This window comes from Bufo bufo, chromosome 6 (assembly GCF_905171765.1).
Source record: "Bufo bufo chromosome 6, aBufBuf1.1, whole genome shotgun sequence".
Classification (NCBI taxonomy): Eukaryota; Metazoa; Chordata; class Amphibia; order Anura; family Bufonidae; genus Bufo; species Bufo bufo.
In genome coordinates, this window is record NC_053394.1 from 233,918,775 (window position 1) to 233,945,380 (window position 26,606).

At 43.6% G+C, this 26,606-nt stretch overlaps 1 protein-coding gene across 5 annotated transcripts in view; it reads right to left on the reverse strand.

Moving 5' to 3' along the window:
* The window catches only part of OGDHL (oxoglutarate dehydrogenase L), a 218,539-nt gene that overhangs the window by 55,747 nt on the left and 136,186 nt on the right, over positions 1-26,606 (reverse strand). For all 5 annotated transcript variants that reach the window (XR_005779684.1, XM_040436481.1, XM_040436478.1 and 2 more), the window contains exons 5-12: positions 4,214-4,329; positions 3,209-3,363; positions 2,553-2,699; positions 1,504-1,594; positions 1,187-1,366; positions 971-1,099; positions 682-861; positions 435-587 (exon numbers count right to left, since the gene is read on the reverse strand). Coding sequence is in view for 4 of the 5 variants with exons in the window: in XM_040436481.1 (XP_040292415.1) it covers positions 435-587; positions 682-861; positions 971-1,099; positions 1,187-1,366; positions 1,504-1,594; positions 2,553-2,699; positions 3,209-3,363; positions 4,214-4,329 (1,151 nt within the window). In the remaining variant the exon portion in view is untranslated. The remainder of the gene's footprint in view (positions 1-434; positions 588-681; positions 862-970; positions 1,100-1,186; positions 1,367-1,503; positions 1,595-2,552; positions 2,700-3,208; positions 3,364-4,213; positions 4,330-26,606) is intronic.

Here is a 26,606-nt window from a genome sequence, read left to right on the forward strand (position 1 = left end):
GTTCTATTTTTTTCCGGAGCTGCGGACCGGAAGATCCATTCCGTCCCCATAGAGAATGAATGGGTCCGCAACGGATGCTGACCCATTTGCAGAGGTGTGAATGGAGCATAAAGCTATAGGTCCAAAGCTTGCAGTGCCTGAAGAAAGTCACATAACAAAACTGAAAGTGCATTCATAAGGGCAAAAGCATACAGCAACTGCAGGCTTAGAGGTCTGATAACTCAGAAAGGGGGCTGTCTCTTCACCAACTTTGGTAACATATTAATAGGATATGCTATCCAATTGGCGGGGGGGGGGGGGTTCAACCACTGTGGAAGTGGCTCCATTGAAGTTTATCGTCAGTCTCCTTTTGGGTAATCAGTGGGAACATGGATATCAAGTGATAATAGTGGTAAAGTTATGCATTTGCTATAAACTATATTATTGTACAGTACCTCAAACTCCTGAAGAGAAACAGTGCCCTCAGAAATCAGTTTGTCAGCATATTTCTTTACAACTGGAACTTGCTTGTAGATCTGCTTGTACATCAGGGGCTGAGTGAACATGGGCTCATCCATTTCATTGTGTCCACTGCGACGGTAGCAAACCTAAATGGAAGAATAGATAATAGGATTCAGCTATGTCACACTACCTGTAAATCAAGTAAAAGGCGCTAACTGGGGAACACAGCTTATTACTTACCAAATCTACCACTACATCTTTATTAAAGGTGTTCCTCCACTCTGCCGCTACACTGCACACATATATTACAGCTTCAGGATCATCTGCATTCACATGGAATATTGGTGCATTAACAACACGAGCCACATCAGTAGGGTATGGAGAAGAACGAGCCATGCGAGGATCAGTGGTGAATCCGATCTACAGAGAAACATTAAGGAACCTATCACTTCCAAAATATTAACACTAGATTTATTTTTGGTATTTACACATTGTATATTATGTGAATATTTAAACATGTATAAGTTACCTGGTTATTCACTACAACATGAATGGTTCCATTGGTGGTGTAAGAGGGAAGATCACTAAGATGGAAAGTCTCGTACACAACGCCCTGTCCTGCAAATGCAGCATCCCCATGGACTAGAATTGACATTACCTACAGAAAAAGAAATAAACACTGCCTGTTGTAGAATGAAGACCATATAGAAAAACCTTTTGTCAAGTTCTGTGTCTAAAAACTCACCTTTTTACCTTCACTGTCACCCCTGTAGAACTGCTCTGCCTTGGTCTTTCCCTGGACAACAGGGTCGACTGCCTCAAGATGAGAAGGATTTGCAACCAAAGACAGGGTAATTTTCTTGTTCGTAGCTCGGTTAATGCGTTCGTGGTACATTCCCAAATGATATTTTACATCTCCTGATCCCTGGAATGAAGGTTTTTATATTCATAAATACTATGTAATGAATGTGCAATACATTAACACACACTTTCATAAAAACATACATTAAAATATTTTTATGAAATACATAAAAAAAAAGTAAATAAAAAAAAGACAATTACCTCATCCGAAGCTTCCAGCTTAGGGTCAAACTGGCAAAAGATCTGTTCTAAATCTTTACGGATTACGTTTGCCAAGACATTTAGTCGGCCTCTGCGAAAGAAAACACGACATCCACAGAATCTTTAATATTTGCAGAAGAAAATGAACCCATCAACTGTGCTACAAGGAATTAATATTTCATACAAAATGGTCAATACTAAACAATTGTTTTGTTGGAAAATAGTATCTAATGGGTTTTTCTCACAAAGGACATTTCTATCAACAGGATAGGTAATATATATATAAAATCACTGGCATTCCCAACGATCACTAGAACTGGGATCGCACGTCCCTGTTGCTCCTCACCACACAAATCACAGACTTTAAGTAGAATGGAGTGCACACAATTGACTGCCACACTGCCCGAACTGCTCCTTACCACGGTTGTGCAGTGTGGAGGAACAGGGCCCTCTGTGATCATACATTTAATCAACTATTATGAAGACGTGATAGAACCCATTTAATATATACAATTCCTAAACACAAAGGCCTTAAGGTCCTAATGGTTTTAATATGGCTTTGGATTTGTAGCGTGATGGCATGCCATTTTATTTTCTCTATATGTGATATACTAGTACAGGACCCTGAGGAAGCTTGTATCTTCTACATTGCGCACTGTTTACATCAGCTGAATTTTATCTGCTTATTTGTTATCTGTTTATTCTTCCTTATTCTGCGTCAACATTTTGAGGACCAATTACTAGTTTCCATAGACTTAGGATCATGGTCATAAATGCAAGACAGGAGAGGTCCTACAGAGCGAGAGATGTTCTTTGTAATTGCTCTCTTCTCTAGCCAAAAGATTAGCATCCTGAAAAGAGGACCCGCTCTATTAACTCTGAATTTCCTAGTGTACTGTAAAGGGAAAAAGGTTTTCTAAACTGGACAACCCTTTTAATAATTACATAGCAAAACTTGAATTATAATATGGGACATATCCTATGTGTGATCTACAGTAAGTTTTAGTTATTCCTTTCTTCAATATGTTATTTGGCAGTAACTAACATACCTATGAGGCATTCCCAAGGTTACATACTCCAGACCCATCTCACTGGACTTATCAATGATGGCTTTCAAAGCTGGGATCATCACCTCACAGCCTTCCAAGCCAAACCTCTTCTCTGAAGACCACTTGCGAGCTAAGAAATCTTCAAACCTAGAGAATAGGAAGCAACAGTCTGAAAGATCTAAATTTTAGGAAAAGACAATACTGGTATGGTTATACCTTGTAGCACTAATAAGCTTATTTTAAATATTTCCTTTTTTCTTTTTCACCACCAAACCCCAACACCATATAATCATTCACCACATTGGCTCCACATCTGTCCAGTATCATAGACATTACATTCCTAAGCCGCTCCCTACTGAGTCCATACTGGATTTCCATCTGTAGTCACATACTGTCTGAAGCCTTAGACTCTAGACTCTAAATAAAGCACAACATTGCTGTGTTCTTCTGCCCTCGTCCTCCTTTCAGTCCTACAGCACAGTTAGCACAAAATTAACATACACATAATATGTATTCATATGTAAATTTCCACTTCTGCAGACACATTTCCCATAGATAGCCTATAGGTACAGGACTTGTGTGTGTATAAGTACATCTGTCCCTTTTCAGGGCTATGTTCTACTGCTTATCTAATAAGGAAGAAAAGACACTAATACCTTGTTGAGCGCACTAATCTTGCTAAAAGTGTTCTTTTTTCCTCATTTGTAAATTTCATGATGCCCGGTGTCTCAAATTTTTGTCTGATCCACTGGCACTGTTCTACATCATTGATAAACATAAACTCCAACCCGATGTGCTGGCAATATGAATTCTGAAAGACGCAAACTCAGGTAAAGCATAGAAAATCACAACAATCATTATACGTGGGGAAATAAGCAACTGCTCACAAATGTACACAGGTTCTTAGAAAAATGACAGCTGCTGGGACCCCACCAATCAAAGTTTCAATGGAGTAGTGGTCAGACATGTGCCACTGCATCTAAGGCTACTTTCACACACGTTTGGTGCGGATCCGTCATGGACAGACGGATCCGCTCAGATAATACAACCACCTGCATCCGTTCAGAATGGATCCATTTGTATTATCTTTAACATAGCCAAGACGGATCCATCTTGAACACCATTGAAAGTCAATGGAGGACGGATCTGTTTTCTATTGTGCCAGATTGTGTCAGTTAAAACAGATCCGTCCCCATTGACTTACATTGTGTGCCAGGACGGATCTGTTTGGTTCAGTTTCGTCGGATGGACTCCAAAACGCTGCAAGCAGCGTTTTGGTGTCCGCCTCCAAAGCGGAATGGAGACGGAACAGAGGTAAACTGATGCATTCTGAGCAGATCCTTATCCATTCAGAATGCATTAGGGCAAAACTGATCCGTTTTGGACCGCTTGTGAGAGCCCTGAACGGATGTCACAAACGGAAAGCCAAAACGCCAATGTGAATGTAAACTGTATGGCACTGCTAGAGATGGCTGAGCGCTGTATTTCGTGATCTCAAGCAGTCCCATAGAGAAGAATGGAGTGGCAGCTCGCATGCTTTACCGCTGCTCTATTCATACATGGGATCCAGTGGACATGGTATAACTTGTTGGCACTGGAATACCCCTTTAAATTAATTTAACACTGTTAAGGCTGAAGCTGCACACAAAAAAATTACTTACCTCCAGTCTTCTAATGATTTCTCTCAAAGAAAGGGAGGCTTCATTACCTCCAATGTAAGTGGTGGTTGGAAGACGGAAAACCTTATCTAGGTCACCCTCGTGCAAGCCATAAAAACCTAAGATTTTTTATTTATTTCAATAAAAGACAAAAAGCAAAGAGGACAGTCAACATAGAAAAGTAGCAAGGAATGACAATGTGAATAAAATATAGTATGTCTGAAGCTCTAGAGTAAGCCATGCAAATCTGGTTCATTAATTGTAAGTGAACTGGGAAATGCTTATAAAAGACATGCTTGTTATAAGTGATTATAAACGTGAAACAGAAAAAATACAAAGAAGAATATCACACACAAGACCACAGTAGGGGGTTCATTTTGGCAAAAATCTGTCAAATGTTTAATTTCAAGGTAAATATCTGGAGGATTGGGAGAATACTAAAACTTCTGCCTACGTAGATGTTCTTCATTTGACTGAACACTTACCATTGACATGTTAGTGTAGAAGATGCTACTGAAAAATGCCTAACCCCGTAGAGCTCCTGCCTAGAATACTAATGTATATTTCAACATACAGGACTACAAAGAGAATGTTGAATTTCAAGAGTACAGAAAGGTTTTCTAGATTTATAAATTAAACGCCATGGAGCTTAAAATATATATAAAAAAAAAAAAAGGAAAAGCATAAGGTCAAATGCTTAATGGAAACTGACTGAATTTGACAGTTTAACTACACTATGAATTACTGTCCTCTCAAAAGCCAGCACAAGACGATCAATATTTGGATGACTTTGCTCACAGCTTCTGTATTTAAAATGATGAAGATAATAAGCACAATTGACACTGCACATATCCAATTTCACGGGAAATTATGAAAAAAAAGGACCCTACAAACACTGGTAACAATGTCTAAAAGGTTCCAGATACAATAAACGATACATAAAATAAGGTGTTTTTCAATTAGTGTTTGGTTAGGGTTAAAAACCCCTTATAGGGCAAAAAGTATGAATACGATGTATAACAAAGGAGACATAAAAGCAAATAATGACCTTTTTATCCAATTCAATAAAAGAAAAAATGTCATGTTCTAGATCTGTAACATGACTTACCAATCTAAGGAAAGGGAGAAAATCATACATCAACTCCTTAAAAAGGAAAAAAAACAACAGAGGAGGATGAAAGACAACAAAGCTTTGCGAAGCGTTGTAAGCAGATGGAGTTCATTAATCCAGAGGTTTATTATGCACAATACCATTCAGCCGCTACCGATCATCCACCTCTTTATGACAGATGCAATATCTTACACTCAAAACACCGGCATCAATCACTCACACTGACTTCTGAGAGCGAGACAGTTCATAGCCCTGAGAAATAATACAAGGAAGGGAATAACAAAGAATCCTCAGAATAATGGGGCAGTACAACAGGCTTCTTGGTGTCAGCTCAAACATGCCATATTATAAACATGTTAGGCAAGAGTGGCCTCGGTGCTTGGGAAAACTTTTAGGCCTCACCCACACGACCATCATATGGCCTTTTTCAGAGTTACTTAAAGTCTATGGAGTTATTGATATGGCCTTTTTCAGAGTTATTGACATGGCCGTTTATTTTTAACAGCCAGTGATTAGCAGCCATTGAAAAATAGGACATGTCCACAGCCACACAGACTCCATTGAAAGCAATGGGTCCGTTTTTAACAGGAGTGCACCAGGAAAAACGTCTACAAGGGCCTTTTAGGGATTACATTAAAAAAAAAATACTCACCTCATCCACTTGAACGTGCAGGGACACTTACTCCTTGAACTCCCTCTCCCTACTAGATGCAGTAGGATCTGTGCTCCTGGCGTGATGTCAAATGATCACGTTGGGATAGCAGGTCCTGCAGTGTCTCCGTACGTTCAAGTGGATGGCTAAAGGGGGCATTCATAATACTGGGGGCACAAAGGGGTCCATTATCTATACTGGAGGCATTATTGGGACCATTATATATACTTAAGGGCACTATTGGGGGCCATTATCTACACTGTGGGGCACTATTGGGGGCCATTATATATACTGAGTGCGCTGCGGTTGTTGGGATTTAAAAAAATATATGAAATTAATTTGGTTTTAATGACCTCTGATGTAAAACAGCCGTTAAAAACAGACAAATGGGCAGAAGATGGATGCACGCACTGATGCAAAATGGCCATGAAAAACTGACAGTGTATCCATTTTTTACGGCCATCTTTTTTCACTGTCGTGGGAATGTAGCCTTGTATACTTGTGGCCCCAAATGTTATTGGTTGGGGCCATTTATAGGCATTTTAAATGCACATAAGGATTGGTCAATCTCTGAAGGAGTCGGTGCAGTGGAGTTTGTAGACTTGGTTTAGCCGATGATGTCTACTGGTGCTCAACAGTCAACCTCAGGCCATTCTGACACTTAGCCGGCTGTCACCATGTTGACCAACCTGCTAATGTATACTTTGTGAAAGGGATTCCACACACACTCTGCTCTAATAACTATTCCTGTAAAACCACAGCAAACAGAATAAAAGCAGCGGCAGACCTCCAAAGTGAACGCTACTAAAATAACAGTCATAAAATAAATGTGCAGAATATTGCATCATTCTACACTTGAGTCTAGAGGTTGTTTCCAACAAGTCACCTTATATCTTTGACAACAAAAATAGCACAATTTGTAACACTATGTTTGCTGTAAAAATACCAGCACCTTGTTAGATACCATTAAAGTCAAAGGAATCCTTCAAGGTAAGATCTTTCCTTCAAGAAATGCAGCAGTCATGGATCCATTAGAAATTGAAATCATGGCGCTAAAGTGAACAAACTACTTTGTTGCTTATACAAAAACAGCATTTTTCCGATGATCTTTAAGGCCACATACATCAGATTGATCACATATTTTCACTCTTCCTACATACCGATAGTCCGCAACAAACAGGGGCGGACTGGCCATAGACCATACAGGGAAATTTCCTGGTGGGCCGATGCCCCGGGTGCCGCCTAAGCCCTTCTCACATCCAGTGGTAAGGTGCATAATGATCTGATGCTTCAGCATTAATTAATGCTACGAGCATCAGATACTTATGCATCTGAACAGCAGCCGCAGGTGTCCTCCTGAACTAAACTGTATCACCGTCCTCACTATGGTGATACAACAGTATTTTGTGCTGCACTGTGGTATTTGGTTCTGCTGAGGCAGTATATGGTGCTGCACTGTGGCATTTGGTTCTGCTGAGTCAGTATATGGTGCTGCACTGTGGCTTTTGGTTCTGCTGAGTCAGTATATGGTGCTTGCTGCACTGTGGTATTTGGTTCTGCTGAGGCAGTATATTGTGCTGCACTGTGGTATTTGGTTCTGCTGAGGCAGTATCTTGTGGTGCACTGTGGTATTTGGCTCTGCTGAGGCAGTATCTTGTGGTGCACTGTGGTATTTGGCTCTGCTGGGGTGGTATCTTGTGGTGCACTGTGGTATTTGGCTCTGCTGGGGCGGTATCTTGTGGTGCACTGTGGTATTTGGCTCTGCTGGGGCAGTATCTTGTGGTGCACTGTGGTATTTGGCTCTGCTGGGGCAGTATCTTGTGGTGCACTGTGGTATTTGGTTCTGCTGGGGTGGTATCTTGTGCTGCACTGTGGTATTTGGTTCTGCTGGGGCGGTATCTTGTGCATCACTATGGTATTGCTGGCCCTGCCTACTTCTGTTATCCCTGCCTACTTGTGGCTTGGGTTGGCCCACCTACTTGTGTTGCCCCACCTTCTGTGAATTTGGAACCACCTAAAACATGGGGCCAGTTCTAGTTTTTTTTTCCCCCTGGGCCACTTTAACCACTTCACACGGGCCATTTCCCCCTTCCTGACAGAGCCTAATTTTGCAAATGACATGTGTCACGTTATGTGGTAATAACTTAGGAACGCTTTCACTTATCCAAGCCATTCTGAGACTGTTTTCTTGTGACACATTGTACTTTATAACAGTGGTAAATTTGAGTCTATATATTTCACCTTTATTTATAAAATAATCCAAAATTTACCAAATATTCGCAATTTTCAAAATTTCAATTAGTCTGCTTTTAAAACAGAAAGTGATACCTCATAAAATATTTATTACATAACATTCCCCATATGTCTACTTTATGTTGGCATCATTTTGGAAATGTCAGTTTATTTTTTTAGGACGTTAGAAGACTTAGAATTGTAGAAGCAATTCTTAAAATTTTTAAGAAAATTTCCAAAACCCACTTTTTAAGGACCAGTTCAGGTCTGAAGTCACTTTGTGGGGCCTACATAGTGGATACCCCCATAAATGACACCATTGTAGAAACTACACCCCTCAAGTTACTCAAAATTGATTTTACAAACTTTGTTAACCCTTTAGGTGTTCCACAAGAATTAAAGGAAAATGGAGAGGACAGTTCTAAATTTCACTTTTTTGGCAGATTTTACATTTTAATAAATTTTTTTCTTTAACACATCGAGGGTTAACAGCCAAACAAAACTCAACATTTATTTCCCTGATTCTGCGGTTTACAGAAACACCCCACATATATGGTTTTTGGAAGGCAGATTTACCTGAACTGGTTTTTGGATGCCATGTCCCATTTGAAGCCCCTCTGATGCACCCCTACAGTAGAAACTCCCAAAAAGTGACCCCATTTTGGAAACTAGGGGATAAGGTGCCAGTTTTATTGGTACTATTTTGGGGTACATATAATTTTAATTGCTCTATATATCTATACATTTTAGTGAGGCAAGGTAACCCAAAAAATTGCTGTTTTGGCACAGTTTTTATTTTTTACAACATTCATCTGACAGGTAGATCATGTGCTATTTTTATAGACCAAGTACCTTATTTTTCGCTCCATAAGACGCACTTTTCCTTGCCCCAAAAGGGGGGGGGGGGAATGGCAGTGCATCTTATGGGGCGAATGCACAGCGCAGCGATGTATCAGCGGGGAGGGAGGATGGGCTGGAGACCGGCAACTCGTGGCCGGGACCGGTGCAGTTACTGTACTCTTACACCGGGCCCCGCCGCTCACAGCAGTATACATATCAAAACAGAAACTTTAACTTTAAAACAGCGCTATCCTGTTTACTACCTTACAATCAAGCTCCAATAACAGGCAGACTGGGCGGCAGCATAACGTCACTCACTCACGTCACGCGCCTGCTCCTCCCACTTTATGAATGAAGCAGGCGGTGAGTGAGTGACGTTACGCCGCCGCCTGCTCTGCCTGTTAACGCAGCTTGATTGCAAGGTAGTAAACAGTTTTTTTAATTACTTAATTGGGAATTTTATTTGATTTTTTTTACATGTGAAACCTTTTATTAGATTTTTTAAACACTTTATTGTTTTATTTTTTATTTTACACTTTGCAGTGCAGAGCAGAGAGTACTGGCTTGCTGGGTGAGAGGCCTGTCAGGGTTAGTGGGTACTATCTCTCTTTAGGGAGAGAGCTCCTTAATCAGCGTAATGAAACTTATAGGCCACACATGCTCCTCTGGAATTCTGGGAGGAAAAGGGATGCAAATGAGCTCTTAACTAGTACAATATATAGAAACAGTTTTCAATTCTGCAGCAAACTTATGATCTAGTGGGATTGCATGTGTAGATTTGCTATGAAAAGCAGAGATTTTCACCATATATGTACATTCCCTAATAAAATGTAGATATGTTCCTTTTGCTTATCTATATTTATAAAACCGCTAACTTATTCCAAGAAATTGAAAAAAACAGGGACAGAATTTTTTTTAAAGGGGTTGTCTCATCAACATATGCTGTCTTAGCTTATATGAACATATCTGGACCTTCCAATACCTTTATAAGGGCTCATGCACACGAACGTGTGCGGCCTGTGCTGTGGACTGCAAATAGTGGTCCGCAATGAACGGGCACCGGCCATGTGCTCGCCATTTACGGATGCGGGCCCATTCACTTGGGCCCCTTTTTTTTTTTCAGTGCGGAGGCACGGACCAAAATCCCACAGAAGCACTCCGTGCCTCCGCTCTGGATCTTGTGGTCAATGCCCGTATATTGCAGACAGGCTGGCCTTGGAGTGGAAACTTATGAAAAAAAAACACTCCTGCTTTAGCAAACTCACTGTAAACATCCGTTACATGGTCACCCATTCTTTTTAATGGGCAATGTGTGATATAACATTTTGCATGCAGTAAATGTGTGGATGTCCACAGGTCCCCTCAAAGACATCAGTAGATTCCACTAACTCACTTTTCATAAAGACAAATATACATAGAAAATTAAACATGATATTGAGATCCACAAAAGGGCAAGATTTTGCGCATTTTATAGCAGGATCTGAAAAACTGAACATCAACTCCTCCTTAAATAGTGATAAACATACTGTAGGTCAACCAACTTTAGGCTACTTTCACACTTGCGTTAGGAGCGGATCCGTCTGGTATCTGCACAGACGGATCCGCACCTATAATGCAAACGCTTAGATCCGTTCAGAACGGATCCGTTTGCATTACCATGAACAAAAAAAAAAAAATATATTATTTTTTTGGTTCATGATAATGCAAACGGATCCGTTTTGACTTTACATTGAAAGTCAATGGGGGACGGATCCGTTTGAAAATTGAGCCATATTGTGTCAACTTCAAACGGATCCGTCCCCATTGACTTACATTGTAAGTCTGGACGGATCCGTTTGCCTCCGCACAGCCAGGCGGACACCCGAACGCTGCAAGCAGCGTTCAGGGGTCCGCCAGCGGAGCGGAGGACAAACGGTGGCAAACTGATGCATTCTGAGCGCATCCGTGTCCACTCAGAATGCATTAGGGCTGGACGGATGCTTTCGGGGCCGCTTGTGAGAGCCTTTAAACGGAACTCACAAGCGGAGCCCCGAACGCTAGTGTGAAAGTAGCCTTATTTTACATCATTTCTCTGATTCAGTCTATGTAAGGCTACTTTCACACTAGCGTTCGGGGCTCCGCTTGTGAGTTCCATTTGAAGGCTCTCACAAGCGGCCCCGAACGGATCCGTCCAGCCCTAATGCATTCTGAGTGGATGCGGATCCGCTCAGAATGTATCAGTTTGGCACCGTTTGTCCTCCGCTCCGCAGGCGGACCCCTGAACGCAGCTTGCAGCGTTCGGGTGTCCGCCTGGCCGTGTGCGGAGGCAAACGGATCCGTCCAGACTTACAATGTAAGTCAATGGGGACGGATCCATTTGAAGTTGACACAGTATGGCTCAATCTTCAAATGGATCCATCCCCCATTGACTTTCAATGTAAAGTCAAAACGGATCCGTTTGCATTATCATGAACAAAAAAAAAAAAAAAAAATTTTTTTTTTCTTTTTTTTTTGTTCATGGTAATGCAAACGGATCCGTTCTGAACGGATCTAAGCGTTTGCATTATAGGTGCGGATCCGTCTGTGCAGATACCAGACAGATCCGCACCTAACGCAGGTGTGAAAGTAGCCTAAGTAGTCATAAAGCACAACTCGCCCTTTTTCTCAACATGTTGCACCAGCTATCAGTAGTCTAAGGGCTTATTCAGACATGACAGGAGGCTTGTTAGTGTTCTGGACGCTGAACAGGGAAAGGTTTTTAAATGGACGGCACATAGATAGTGTCAGTGTGAGGCACATTTTTCTTGCAAGCCTTGCAGGAAAATTAGAGCCTGAAGGTCGGCGCTGAGATCTTCTCGGCACAGACCAATGGTCCAAGCAGAACTTCATTCATGTGAATTAACCCATTGTCCTAAACTTAGACAACAACCAGATGGACAAATTATTTATTTGATGACCGGCATCTCTTCTGTCTTCTTTCTTCAGGACCTGGGTAAAGGACCTGTGGTGATGGATCATGTGAATGACCATGTGATGAGCGTAGTGACGTCATCAAAGCTCTTTTTCCTCACAGATGAAGACAGAAGAGATGCCACTGCGAGCAAGTGGATTAAGGTGAGTTAAAAAATATATTTTTTTTTAACCCCTCCAGCCCTATTTTACTATGCATTCTGTGTTCAGAATGCTATTATTTTCCCTTATAACCATGTTATAAGGGAAAATAATACAATCTACACAACCTTGAACCCAAACCTGAACTTCTGTGAAGAAGTTCGGGTCTAGGTACCACAGTCGGTTTTTTATAACGCACGTGCAAAACACATTGCACCCGCGCGAAAAAAACTGAACGGAACGCAATCACAGTCAAAACTGACTGCAATTGGGTACCTACTCGCGCGGGTTTGCCGCAATGCACCGGGACGCATCCGGACACGCTCGTCTGCAAGGGGCCTTAGGGTCTTATCAGTTTGATAAGAGATTAGCTATAATGAGTATTTATGAGCTGTCAGGAGTTTAGAAATAATGTCTACACATCAAACCATCAGGGCAGCCGTCTGACGGATTCTCTGTAAAACAGAAAGCAAGATAGTCTGCAGATACACTGAAAATGAAGGCTGTAAAACAGAAACCACTGAAAATGAATAAAGACCAAATGAAAAAAATGCATTTTATTCATTGGGGGCTAAAAACCAATGATGAAAGAACTGCGCATGTTGGTGTTCATAGCATATTCAGAGTAAATTGCAGTAAATAAAAGACGGGAAAATGATTTTAGCCCCAAATTTGTAAAATGCAACAATAAAAAATGCTTCCAAAAGGTGTTCATAGGCTTTAAAAATAGAACCTGATTAGGGCTCCATAACCGGAAGGTGCCTGCTGTTTTAGAGAAATATCTGATCATGGACTTTTAACCCCTCAGATGTCATGGTCAATTGCGACCAGAGTAGGCTGCTCTTGGTTACCTGAAAGCCTATCCGAGACAAGATCACAAGAGCAGTTTGGTTGCTATGGCAGGCTGGGGCCTTGTAAGCGCTCCTAGAGCCTACAGTAGTTAAGTTCCTATCAACAAACTTTTCATTCATCAGTAGTACAGTGTGTACATGACAACTTGTCCTGCACCAAACAACCCCTTACACCGCTACCTTAACAAAAAATCTATATAAAAGTTATGGCTCTTGGAATGCAGAGTGTAAAAAACAAAAAATGAAAAAAAAAATTAACGTCTTGGTCAGGAAAGTGTTAATCTGTCTGTTCAGTCCATGTTAAACTTGAGCAGCACGTGGACATGAAAATCGACCATCTGAATGAGGCCTTAAGGTGTACCTAAACCTTTTACGCAAGATTCAAAGGCTATGTACACCTTTGGAGGCAATTATTTTGGCATTGGCATTTAACTTGTTTTTAACTAAAAATCATATTTTCAATTGGCCTTTATTAAAAATAATGAGCTGTTATGTCACAAAGGGTTAACAGTTTTTTTTTAGCTGTGTGACTGGTACTTTAACTTTTACTTTATGCTAAGCCTTATCTCTAAACTACTAAGGCCCCTTTCACACGGGCGAGATTTCCGAGCGGGTGCAATGTGTGAGGTGAACGCATTGCACCCGCACTGAATCCGGACCCATTCATTTCTATGGGGTTGTGTACGTGAGCAGTGATTTCCACGCATCACTTGTGCGTTGCGTGAAAATCGCAGCATGCTCCTCTTTGTGCATTTTCCACGCAACGCAGGCCCCATAGAAGTGAATGGGGCTGCATGAAAATCGCAAGCAAGTGCGATTGCGGTGCGATTTTCACGCACGGTTGCTAGGAGACAATCGGGATGGGGACCCGATCATTATTATTTTCCCTTATAACATGGTTATAAGGGAAAATAATAGCATTCTGAATACAGAATGCTTAGTACAATAGGGCTGGAGGGGTTAAAAAAAATAAAAAATAATAATTGAACTTAATCCACTTGCTCGCTCAGCCCGGCTTCTCTTCTGTCTTCATCTTTGCTGTGCACAGGAAAAGGACCTGTGGTGACGTCACTACGCTCATCACATGGTCCGTCACATGATCAATCACCATGGTGATGGACCATGTGATGAGCGGAGTGACGTCATCAAAGGTCCTATTCCTCAAAGAAGAAGACAGAAGAGATGCCGGCTGCGCGAACAAGTGGATTAAGGTGAGCTAAATTATTTATTTATTTATTTTTAACCCCTCCAGCCCTATTGTACTATGCATTCTGCATTAAGAACGTTATTATTTTCCCTTATAACCATGTTTTAAGGGAAAATAAAATCTACAAAACACCTAACCCAAACCTGAACTTCTGTGAAGAAGTCCGGGTTCGGGTACCAAACATGCCGATTTTTCTCACGCGCGTGCAAAACGCATTACAATGTTTTGCACTTGCGCGGAAAAATCATGCATTTTCCCGCAACGCACCCGCATCTTATCCGGGCCAAAAACAGGACGCCCGTGTGAAAGAGGCCTAAGAGGTCATAAACACTTATTTAAGACAAATTCTTATCAGTAAGATAAGGATTGACCTATAATGAGCGTTTATAAGGTTAGAGAGCAGAGATAAGAAGTCAGTCTGCTCCTCAGATGACGGAAAAGACAGAAAATCCACAGGCTGCAACGAGAGCATGTTATCTCTGTACAGAAAAAAGGATTCCATATTGTTAATAAAGACCAATTGGAAAAAAGATTTTTAGCTCAAAAATAAGTACCGCATTTTTCGCCATATAAGACGCACCGGCCCATAAGACGCACCTAGGTTTTTGGGGAGGAAAATAAGAAAACATATTTAATTTTTTTAATCACGCAAATTTTATTAAAGTTTTAAGACATTAACAAGCCTAGTTCAGTATCAATATTACAATACGACATCAAATAGAAAAAGCTGGCTCGCACGCCATGCGCATAATAAGGATGTGGAAGTCTTCACAATACAGAATATAAGTGCACACCGGGTGGCTATTGGTATCGTATCTGTAGGTATGCAAACAACAAACAAACGAGCATAAAGAACATCATATATTATATATATAGATATTAACAGGGAGGCATTGTGACTTGTCTATATTTAGTTTGTTATATGAGACCTGACCAAATATCTGTAGCAAAGCAAACACTCTCTGAAGGGACGACTAGGGTCGTTTACAGATCACGATTACGTCATCCGCAAAAAGTGCGACCTTGTGTTCGGTGGAGCCAATCTCCACGCCCACTACTTCAGGGTCCCGTCTAATCAGTTCCACTAAGGGCTCTATGGATAGGATGAAGGACAGGGGGGACAACAGGCATCCTTGTCTAGTCCCATTTGTCAAGTTAAAGACATTGGAAAGAGCTCCATTAGTAAATACTCTAGCGCAGGGTTTTGAGTATAAGGCGGAGATGGCAGAGTATAATCGGGCCCGAGAGCCCAAATTTCCTCAGGGCCGAGAAGGCATAAGGCCAGCTAACGCGATCAAATGCCTTCTCGGCATCCAGCGTCAAGAACGCGATCGGGGTGGTTGTAAGCTCAGCCGTCTGTAATAGCGCCAATAGTCTCCTGGTGTTGTCCGGGGCTTGTCTCCCCGGCACAAATCCAGTCTGGTCTTTGGAAATCAGGGAGGGAACTAAGTTCAAAAGCCTATTCCCTAATATCTTGGCATACAGCTTGACATCACAATTCAGTAATGATATGGGACGATAACTGGTAGTATTCAGTGGAGATTTGCCCGGTTTCGGGATGGTGACTATAAGAGCCTCCAACATTCCTGCCGGGAAGGAACCCGTTTCCATGGCCGTGGAGAAGCCAGGCAAGAGGTGTTCTGTAAGGTGTTGACAAAATTTCTTATAGTATAGTGAAGAGAAACCATTGGGGCCAGGGGCTTTATTCAGCGGGAGAGAGCGAATCACAGTGCGAATTTCTTCTAAGAAGATCGGTTCGTTAAGGGGTTCCAACTCCTCAGCAGACAAAGACGGTAAATACATTCGGCCGAGAAAGGAGTTTATATCTGTTAGGGATGGCTGTGGTATGGTTGTGTCATCTTTAAGGTTATATAGGCGAGAATAGTATTCTCGAAATGCATTTGCTATATCCCTGGGGGCAGAGACCGTCTGCCCAGTCACAGGGTGGTTTATGCCTTGTATTCTAGATTTATACGCTAATTGTTTAAGCCTATTTGCTAGGAGTTTTCCGGATTTATTATCTTGGGCATAGTACTGAAATTTAAGGCGTTTCAAGGACCTTTCATAAGCGTACATAAGGAGGGATCTTAGATGTAGTCTGGCTTTGGTAAGCTCAGCTGTGTGGGCCTCAGAGAGGGACTGCTAATTCAGGGATTCGAGTTCTTGGATAGAATGCATAGCATCTTGAATATCCTTGTCTCTTTTTTTACGCCATATGCTGCTCTGTTTCATTAAGACTACCCTCATGTACGCCTTGTGACAGTTCCATAAAGTATAGGGCTGGATATCTGGGGATTTATTCAAGGTGAAGAATTCGCCTAGGGAGGAGTCTATCTCCTTTTCTACCGATGGGAGAGATAGCAAGTAGGCGTTCAGTCTCCAAACATAGTCTGAGACTTTGGAGGGGCCCTCAGATAGGGTTAGTACCACTGGGGCATGGTCCGACCATTGTATAGACCCAATTACTACTGCTAGGGATTTATCTATCAGAGACCTATCAACCCAGAACATGTCAATACGTGAATAAGTCTTATGCACCCCTGAGTAGTATGTATAATCCTTTTCATTAACATGCAGGAGACGCCATACATCATATACCCCCGAGGCCCAAGCCACTTTAGTGACCCCAATCCTGCGAGATTGGGGGTTCGCGGTGGAGTCCAGAGAAGGATTGCATACGGAGTTGAAGTCTCCGCAGATTATCAAGTGTCCCTTTTCGATTTTCTTTAGCTTGTTAAGTATGCGGTTTAGAAAACGTTCGGTATGAGAGTTGGGGGCGTAAAGGTTGAAGATAGAATACTCCACTGCATTCAATAGGCAGTGTACAATAATATACCAGCTTTGGGGGTCAATCCAAGTTTGGCAGATCTGAACCGCTACAGAGGCTCCGAAGGCTATGAGGACTCCTCTTTTTTTGGGGGAAAGATGAATGTATGATAGTGGGATAGTTTTTATGGTTACGTTTGGGCGGATTGGAGGATGATACATGCATCTCCTGCAAGCAAGGTCACATTTTTGGGAACACAGCTCTCTCCACATCACTGAACTTTTGAAGGGGCTGTTCAACCCCCTCACATTCATCGACAATATCTTAAGAACCATTATGGGTAGGTACCTGATGATATGCTACATTATTGGTATTATTATGTCGGAGATAAGGGGGTTGCCCAGCTCCTCCAGCAGTCATAAATCGTAAGGCCTCGTCTTTCAAATCCCTGGTGCTGCAAGGTGCTGTAAAAAACAAATGGTAAGTGGTAAACAAAACATAACAGCAAATGAACATTAGCTGTGCCCAGAAACAGAGATGGTAGTTCCTCTGAGGGGCACAGATGAGATCGGGGGTGAGAACAGTGAACATCACAGTTCAACGGCTGAAAAAAATCACCCAGTCTCCCTCACCCATGGTGGATTGGGGAAGGAAGAGGCAGATAAGCATGTAAGACTAGCAATTGACATACAGTCATGTTGTGGGGACCTCATGCCATTCTTTGGTCATCTTCGTTGGGGGCGCTCTGTCATCCCTAGGGGGGTCGTCTTCCAATGGGATGTTCCATTTGGATAACAGCGCCATGCCTTCCGCAATAGAGGAGGCTGCGAAGAACGTTCCTTTCTTGTTGATGAGAATCTTTGTAGGAAATCCCCAACGATAGGGAATAGCATAGTTTCCTCAGGATGGATGTCAGGGGCGCTAAGCGTCTGCGCGCCTGCAAAGTGGCTGCTGAGCGATCAGTAAATAGTTTCAGCGCAGAATATGGCTCCAGGAGTGGTTGTTGTTTCCACGCTTTTTCCATAAGCTGCTCCTTGATGTGGTAGAAGGTGTATCGTGTGAGTACGTCCCGCAGAACTGTGTCCGGAGGATTGGGAGGTTTAGGTACTCGATGCGCACGATCGATACTGAGTTCGTAGGCCGCGCAATCTGGGAGCAGCTGCTTGGTAAATTGTTGCAGATAATCTTTAAGTTCCGGACCGGGAACTGACTCCGGGATGTTGCGAAACTTAATATTGTTCCTGCGGTTGCGGTCCTCGTATTCAACGAGTTTAGCTTGCAGCGTGTCTACTTTCTCGTCCAAACTGTTGTGAGAGTCAACCACTTCATTATGGGCCTCCGCAAAAGCCGCCATCTTCGATTCCACATGTGAGACTCTGCCCCAATGTCAGAGAGTTCTTTATGAAAGGGGGATATGATTTTAGTAAAGTCCGTGTGTAAGGAGGAGCGCAACCTAGTTAACATATCTTTGAGGGTGGCCTCAGAGACCACGTTGTCTGAGGCCTGGAAATTCAAAAATATGTCTGGTTCCTCTGTTTGAGGATTGAGCAGAGAGGGGATGTCATGTCGGGTGGTAAATCTTGCCCCTTGATACGGTTCTCACATTTCTGCTGCTGTGACCCTGCTGACAAGGCGCCTGCTTCCTTCATGGGGGAGGAGGTGCGGTCGCCATCTTGCCCAGGGACTGGGGATTGCCGATGCCTGCTTGAGGCTCCTATTGAGGTAAGTTCATCCCCCTCCAAACCGGAGGATTGCAGGGAGTCCCAGTTCCCATTCAGGGAGAATAGCTAGTCCGCTGGGGGGAGCGGGGAGGAGGCTGCCGCGGGGCGCAGTAATGAGGGCAGGAGGTTTGAGCAGGGCGGACTGCTTACCCGCGCTTCTGAAGTTGCGCCATCTCTGCCTGTCCGGTCGGCGTGGAAGAAGTGCTCCAGCTGCAGCGAGCCTTTCCCTCTCGGCCCCCTCCTCTTCCCCATCTGTTTGGTAGCCCGAAAAATAATTTTTTAACCAAAAGGTGTGCTTTTGGTGGGTTTGGAACTAATGGTGGTCTGTGGATGGCACTATTACTGGGGATCTGTGGATGGCACTATTATGGGGGATCTGTGAAGGACACTGTTATGGGGGCTCTGTGGATGACACACTGTTATGGGGGGATCTGTGGATGATGCACTGTTATGGGGGGATCTGTGGATGATGCACTGTTATGGGGGGATCTGTGGATGATGCACTGTTATGGGGGAATCTGTGACGGACATTGTTATGGGGGATCTGTGGATGGCACTGTTATGGGGGATCTGTGGATGATGCACTGTTATGGGGGGATCTGTGGATGACGCACTGTTATGGGGGGGATCTGTGACGGACATTGTTATGGGGGATCTGTGGATGGCACTGTTATGGGGGGGATCTGTGACGGACATTGTTATGGGGGATCTGTGGATGGCACTGTTATGGGGGATCTGTGAAGGACACTTATGGGGGGGATCTGTGGATGACGCACTGTTATGGGGGGATCTGTGCATGGCACTGTTATGGGGGGATCTGTTCATGGCACTGTTATGGGGGGATCTGTGCATGGCACTGTTACGGGGGATCTGTGGATTGCACTGTTACGGGGGATCTGTGGATGGCACTGTTACGGGGGATCTGTGGATGGCACTGTTACGGGGGATCTGTGGATGGCACTGTTACGGGGGATCTGTGGATGGCACTGTTACGGGGGATCTGTGGATGGCACTGTTACGGGGGATCTGTGGATGGCACTGTTACGGGGGATCTGTGGATGGCACTGTTACGGGGGATCTGTGGATGGCACTGTTACGGGGGATCTGTGGATGGCACTGTTATGGGGATCTGTGGATGGCACTGTTATGGGGGATCTGTGGATGGCACTGTTATGGGGGATCTGTGGATGGCACTGTTATGGGGGATCTGTGGATGGCACTGTTATGGGGGATCTGTGGATGGCACTGTTATGGGGGATCTGTTGATGGCACTGTTATATATGTGCCATCCACAGACCCCCCCACCCCATAACAGTGCCATCCACAGACCCCCCAGCCCATAACAGTGCCATCCACAGGCCCCCCCCCCCACCCCTTAACAGTGCCATCCACAGATGTCCCCCATAAAACTGTCATCCACAGATTTCCCCCCCCCCCCCCCCCCCGCTCCAGTATACAAATATAAAATGTCTCATTCAATTAAAAGTGAATAAACATGCCCCCTCACTCCTAATATTACCATACACCCTAACAGCTTCTGTACAACGCAGACAGGCAGGCCGGGCAGCCGGCGCGTCACTCACTGACGTCACGTGCCTGCGCCGCCTGCTTCATTCATAAAGTAGGCGGCGCAGGCACGTGACATCAGGGAGGTACGCCGCCTGCCTGCATTCTACAGAAGCGGTTAGTGTGTACGGTAATATTAAAAGTGGGGGGGCAGGTTTAATCACTTTTAGTTGAATGAGACATTTTATATTTGTATAGTGCAGCACTAGAGTGACTGCACCGGCCCCGCCACAATTGCCGGCCCCCAGCTCCTCCCCGCTCGCTCATACATCGCAGCCTGCGATGTAAAAATGTCAGCATTCGCCCCATAAGACGCAGGGGCATTCCCCCCCCCCCCCCCCCCATTTTTTGGGGGAAAAAAGTGCGCCTTATGGGGCGAAAAATACGGTACAATGCAATAATAAAATTTTTACAAAAAATTGCCCCCAAAAGGTGTGCATAGCCTTTAAAACAATTCCTCTAAAAATAATATTTGTAATATATTTGTTGATTTGATTTTTTTTTTCAATCAAAACAGGCCCCCCAAAGTGAATAGTGCTCTAGACAGGGTCAAGCTTCGGGAGCCTGTTTTGGTAGAATTTTTTTTTAGGATTACAGTTACCGGTAATCGGTTTTCTTTGAGCCTATGACAGCACCCATGGAGAGACCGCCTCCTACTCCTCAGAACAGGAAATAGAAACCGGTTTAAAAGAGGGACCACCCTCTCCACCTCCAGTCCTTTTCCGAGAATTAAGACATATAAAAGATATACACATATAATTTTTTATTAAATTTTTTTGGGAAGGGAATTAGCTGGGTGCTGCCATAGGCTCAAAGAAAACCAATTACTGGTAAGTGTAATCTCAATTTTCCCACTCGCCTATGACAGCACCCATGGAGATATAAGAGAGATCTATCTAGGGTGGGACAACGGCCTGAAGTACTTTACAGCCAAATATCAGGCCTTCATTAGAAGGCAGCTGAAGTTTATAATGTTTGAAAAAGTATGCGGGGAACTCTATGTGGCAGCCCTACAAATCTGCTCTATAGAAGCGGAAGCACTCTCTGCCCAAGTAGTAGAGACTGATTTAGTAGAGTGAGCCCCGAACCCCGATGGTGGAACAGCTCCCTTGGAAGAGTATGCTAAGTAAATAGCCTGCCTGATCCATCTAGCGATAGCCTGGGAAGATGCAGCGGAGCCCTTCTTACTACCCTGAAAGCAAAGCAACAGACAGGAGGAAGACCTCCATGGCTGTGTGACCTTCAGATTTTAACATCTCCTGCAGTGATGAATCTTTTTACCCAGGGATGACCCGCTAAATAGAGCGCTTAAGGCTAAGATCTGCACCATTAAAGTGCTAGGTCTAAGTTTTTTCTTCCAACCTTCCTGTAAGAAATTTAAGACAAGAGGAATATCTGGAGCCTCCAGAACATCCACTGGTTTATCAGCAAATCTGCAGAAAGCCCTCCAAATCCTCAAATAAATGTCAGAAGTGACCTTCTTGCAACTAGCCAAGAGAGTAGTGATGACCTCATCAGAGAGACCCCTTCTTTTAAAATTTCCCTCTCAAAAGCCAGGCAGTCAGATGAAGACTCTCCACTTGTGGATAAAGGATTGGTCCCTGAGCTAGAAGACCCCGGAAAACTGGAAGAACCCAGGGGGGTGGCGACTGACATTCTGCAGAGCTCTGAAAACCACACCCTCCTTGGCCAAAAGGGGGCTATCACTATAACTGTAGCACAATCTTCCCTGATCTTTTTGAGTACTCTTGGCAACAGCTTCAGAGGGAAGAAGGCATAAAGAAGATCCCTTCTCCAGGACTGAGCCAACGCGTCTACAGCCTTCGGTTGATCCCTTGGTGACAAAGAAAAGAAAACCCTCACCTTTCTGTTTGACCTGGTGGCAAAAGAGGTCTATTTCCGGGACGCCTCATAAGGCCAAGATTTTGTTAAAAACTACCTGATCTAAGGACCACTCGCTCTGGCATAGAAGATGATGGCTGAGGAAATCTGCTTCTACGTTGTCTACCCTTTAGATGCACTGCAGAAAGAGAGAAGAGAAAATCCTCTGCTAGCCTGAAAATCTGGTGGCTTAGGGTCATCAGACTTTAAGCTCTGGTACCACCCTGCTTGTTAATATGGGCAACTGCTGTCATATTGACGGAGTAGATCCTGAGATTTCTGCCCCTGATTAACGGAAGACTCTGAGTTAATGCTAATCTGATCGCATTCAGTTCTCAGAAATTTTCAGACTGGGTACGGGAACCGAAGTCCCAGGTTCCCTGCAGTAGCAGAGACTCTACATAGGCTCCCCAGCCGAAGGGGCTAGCATCCGTGGTCACAGAGAGAACTGCATCTCTGTGCCAGGGAACACCCTTTTGTAGATTTTGAAGATTCATCCACCACTCCAGAGAAAGCAACGTCTGGGATGATAGCTGAAACTCCCGATCCAGAGAGAGAGTACGCCTGTCCCAAACCTCCAGAATCTGAAGGAGCCTTGAGTGGTACTGGGCCCATTCCACTCCCGGAATCGCAGCAGTCATCAGCCCCAGCACCGATATGGCTTCTCTTAGGGAAACTACCTGCCGAGAAAGAAGGTTTCTGAATCCTTGATGAGATCAGCAGAGCTTTGTGTAAGGGCAAAAGACACCTCTGGGACTTTGAATCCAAGATCATCCCCAAAAAAGTGCACTTTTGACTCGGTTGCAAACTGGACTTTTCTAAGTTTATTTCCCATCCTAGTTTGTCCAGAACTCTCTATACCAGGTAATCTGTACTTCCAAGATGTGATCTGACTGGGCGAGGAGCAGAAAATCGTCTAGGTAGGGAATTATCACTAAGTTCTCTCTCACATAAGCCATCATCTCTGCAATGATCTTCGTAAAAACCCTTGGGGCCTGAGACAGTCCAAAGGGAAGGGCCTGGAATTGGGCATGCATAATTCTGCTCTCTAAGAGAACTGCTACTCTCAAAAACTTTTGGTGGTGGGGATGGATAGGAACATGATAATAAGCATCCCTGAGAATCACTGTGGCCATGTAACAATCTGGGAAGAGGTAGTTCACTGCTGACCTGATGGATTCCATCCAAAATTCTTCGTACACCAAAAAACGGTTTAGACATTTTAAATTATTATGGTACGTAAAGAACCGGCTTGATGGAAGGAAAACCCCTCTTTTTATCAGAGGCCTTTTCAAGAAGATTGTCGAGGACCGGGCCAAATAAGAATTCCCCTTGACACGGAATGCCACAAAGCTTAGCCTTAGAGCTAACATCTCTGCTCCAGCATTTCAACCAGATAGCTCTACAGGCAGAATTGGATAAAGCGGAAGCCCTGGCTGATAATCTCAGGGAGTCGGCCGAAGTATCCGCCATAAAATCTAGGGCATTATAAAAAGGAAAAAAGAGGATATCAACTGCTCCCTAGGTGTACCCCCTTTAATGTGATCCTCCAACTCCTTCATCCATGCCTTAAGGGATCTAGCTACCGAAGTAGCGGCAATTGTTTAAAAAAAGAAATCATTGTGTAAAACTTACATAAATATAAAAAAAAAGTATACATATTAGGTATCGCCGCATCCGTGACAACCTGGTCTATAAAAATATCACATGATCTAACCTGTCAGATGAATGTTGTAAATAATAAAAAATAAAAACGGTGCCAAAACAGCTATTTCTTGCTACCTTGGCTCACAAAAAGTGTAATATAGAGCAACCAAAAATCATATGTACCCTAGAATGGCCTGGATAAGTCAAAGCGCTTTAAAGTTATCAGCACTTAAATGGACACTGGTCAGATTTGCAAAAAATGGCCAAGTCCTTAAGGTGAAATAAGGGCTGAGTCCTTAAGGGGTTAAATAGATATCTACCCGTCTATCCATTGGGTCCTTTAGAGAACCCATATCCTCAAATAGAAGGACAGTTTTTTTTTTAGCTATTTTGGCCACAGGGGCTCTATCCCAAGAGGCAGTCACCTAGTCCTCAAAGGGGTATTTATGTTTCACAGAGGAGGGAATAAAAAACTTCCTATCAGGCTTTTTCCATTTTTTTTTAGCAATAACAGCATGAATATTTTTATGTACATCAAAGACTTTTTTATTTATTTTTTATATAGTTCCCAGACCCTCAAACATAGAGTCCTGAACAGACTGTGTTGGCTTTTGGTCATCTAAACCCATAGTAGCTCGCACAACCTTTACTAGGGAATTAATGTTCTCTGTATGAAAAAGCAGCTTCCCAGCGGCTTCCTCATCAGAGGAGTCATTTGATGAAAAACATTCTTCCTCTTCCTCCAATCCAGAAATTACATCACTGTGGCTAGAGGGGGGATTTGATGCAGCTGCAGAGGTACTAGGGCGGCTTTTTAGCAGACCGCTAACCAACTCCTTAACCTCCTCATCTGCTTGATGCTGCCCATCAGAGACAGAGCTTCCTCCTCCATTAACTTGCTCACACAAGCCTGGCAAGGGGCTTCGCCCAGGCATAGGGTAGTTTATTTTTACATATAGCACACCCCTTGTCCTTAGATCTGGAGACCTTCCTAGACTCCTTAGACACCTAGACATAGAGGATGATCCCCATGAGTAAACAACCGCATGCACATAGGGGATCACCCCTCTTACCCCACCGTGGTACCGGTTTATCATTGGTGGTTTCAGTGGCTTCTGCGCACTCAGACTGCTCCATGTTCAGACACTGGATCTTCCAAATGGAGGAACTGCCCGCTTCTTCATCCAGCAGGGCAGTAAGCTGGCTGGGCTTTTCTCACCCAAGCGCGCACACCGGCTCCCCCCTACTTCTGGCTTACAGGTATAGCTTCCCTCCACTGTCGCACCAGAAGTACGTCACCGTCCAGGCCTCAGCGTCCGTGCGCACCCCACTCGAGGTGCTGACAGCTGGACCTGCGACACGGCCGCAGAGGTCCGCAGCGCCAGGAAGGTAAAAACAACCCCCTGGGCCGAGAAGGAGCAGAGCGGGGAGGAGGGAGAAAGAGGCCCAGACTTAGCAGCGGCTCCTAAAGGAGACTTACGCCGCACGGGTAAGCCTTCCTACACACTTTCAAACAGTCGGGAGAAACTTGTGTGAAGGTTTAGGTACACTTTAAGATTGAAGTATGTGGCTAAGCAAAATACAAGTTATTTTTAAATAAAAAGATTATTTTATGATGCAAACGGTAATAAAACATGAAAAAAATGATATATATAATTTGGTATCATCATAATCATATTGACCCACAGTTATCATATCATATATACTGCATCGAGAACCCCATTTAAAAAAACACTGACAGAACTGCAATTTTTGCCAAAAAAATGAAATAAAAAGGTCATATGTACCCCAAATTTGTACTATTAAAAACTTTAGTCTGTCCCGCAAAAAAAACAAGCCCTCAGGCGCCTTTGTCGCCTGAAAAATAAAAATGTTATGGATGTTAGTAAATTGCAAAACCCCTCAGAATAAACCAGACCATCTCAGAAAGGCTGGATAAGTAAAAGCATTCCAAAATTGCTACCACATAAGTGACATGTTAGATTTACAAAAATTGGCCTGGTCCTTAAACAGGTATTCTGCTCCATCTGTTCCTATGGGAGCACCAGAGAAAGCAGAGTACAGCACTTTACTATCTCCAGCACTCCTATAGAAATAAAAGGAGGGGCGGTATACTTTTCCGACCAGCTTCCCATCCAACTCCAGTGGGGGGCTCCACGGATTTTGTGGCACCCGCTCTCTTGATCGTGGAGGTCCTAGCAGTAGGACCCCCACTAACCTCCAGCTGTGGTGAAACTACGACTCCCAGCATGCAACATTCAATTCTAAGGAGTTCTGAGAACAGCCAAGCAAGTGTGCATCTTGGGATACATAGTTTTACCACAGCTGGAGTGCAGGAGGTTAACCATCACAGGCATTGGGGATAACTTGTTATAATCAGAATACCCCTTTAAGGTAAGGAGGACTATTCTTCCATCTGTGTTTATGTAATGGGAGCAGATCCAAGAAAACTGAAGGGAAACAATCCCAGTCATTTCCCCACAGTCTTCTAGAGATACATTTAAAAAATAAATAAGATGCAGAATGGACTATCCTTAAATCTAAAGGGCTAAACTGTACTGCACTTTTGGCCTCATCTATAAACACTGGTCAGTTTATGTTGCCATATTTGCACTAACTTTTGTGACTTCCCCCTTCTCACCACTTTTCAAAAGCAGCGAGGAAGTAAGGCAGAGTTAAGCAGGGATGGGCTGTCAACATAAACATCTTGACAAATTTATCAAGTCTAAAGACAGGAAATGGCGAACATTGTATCTATACCTGCCCATAGTAGGTGTGAACTAAATATGCACAAACCTGCACTGGAGTGAGATGCGCCTGATTTGTAATGA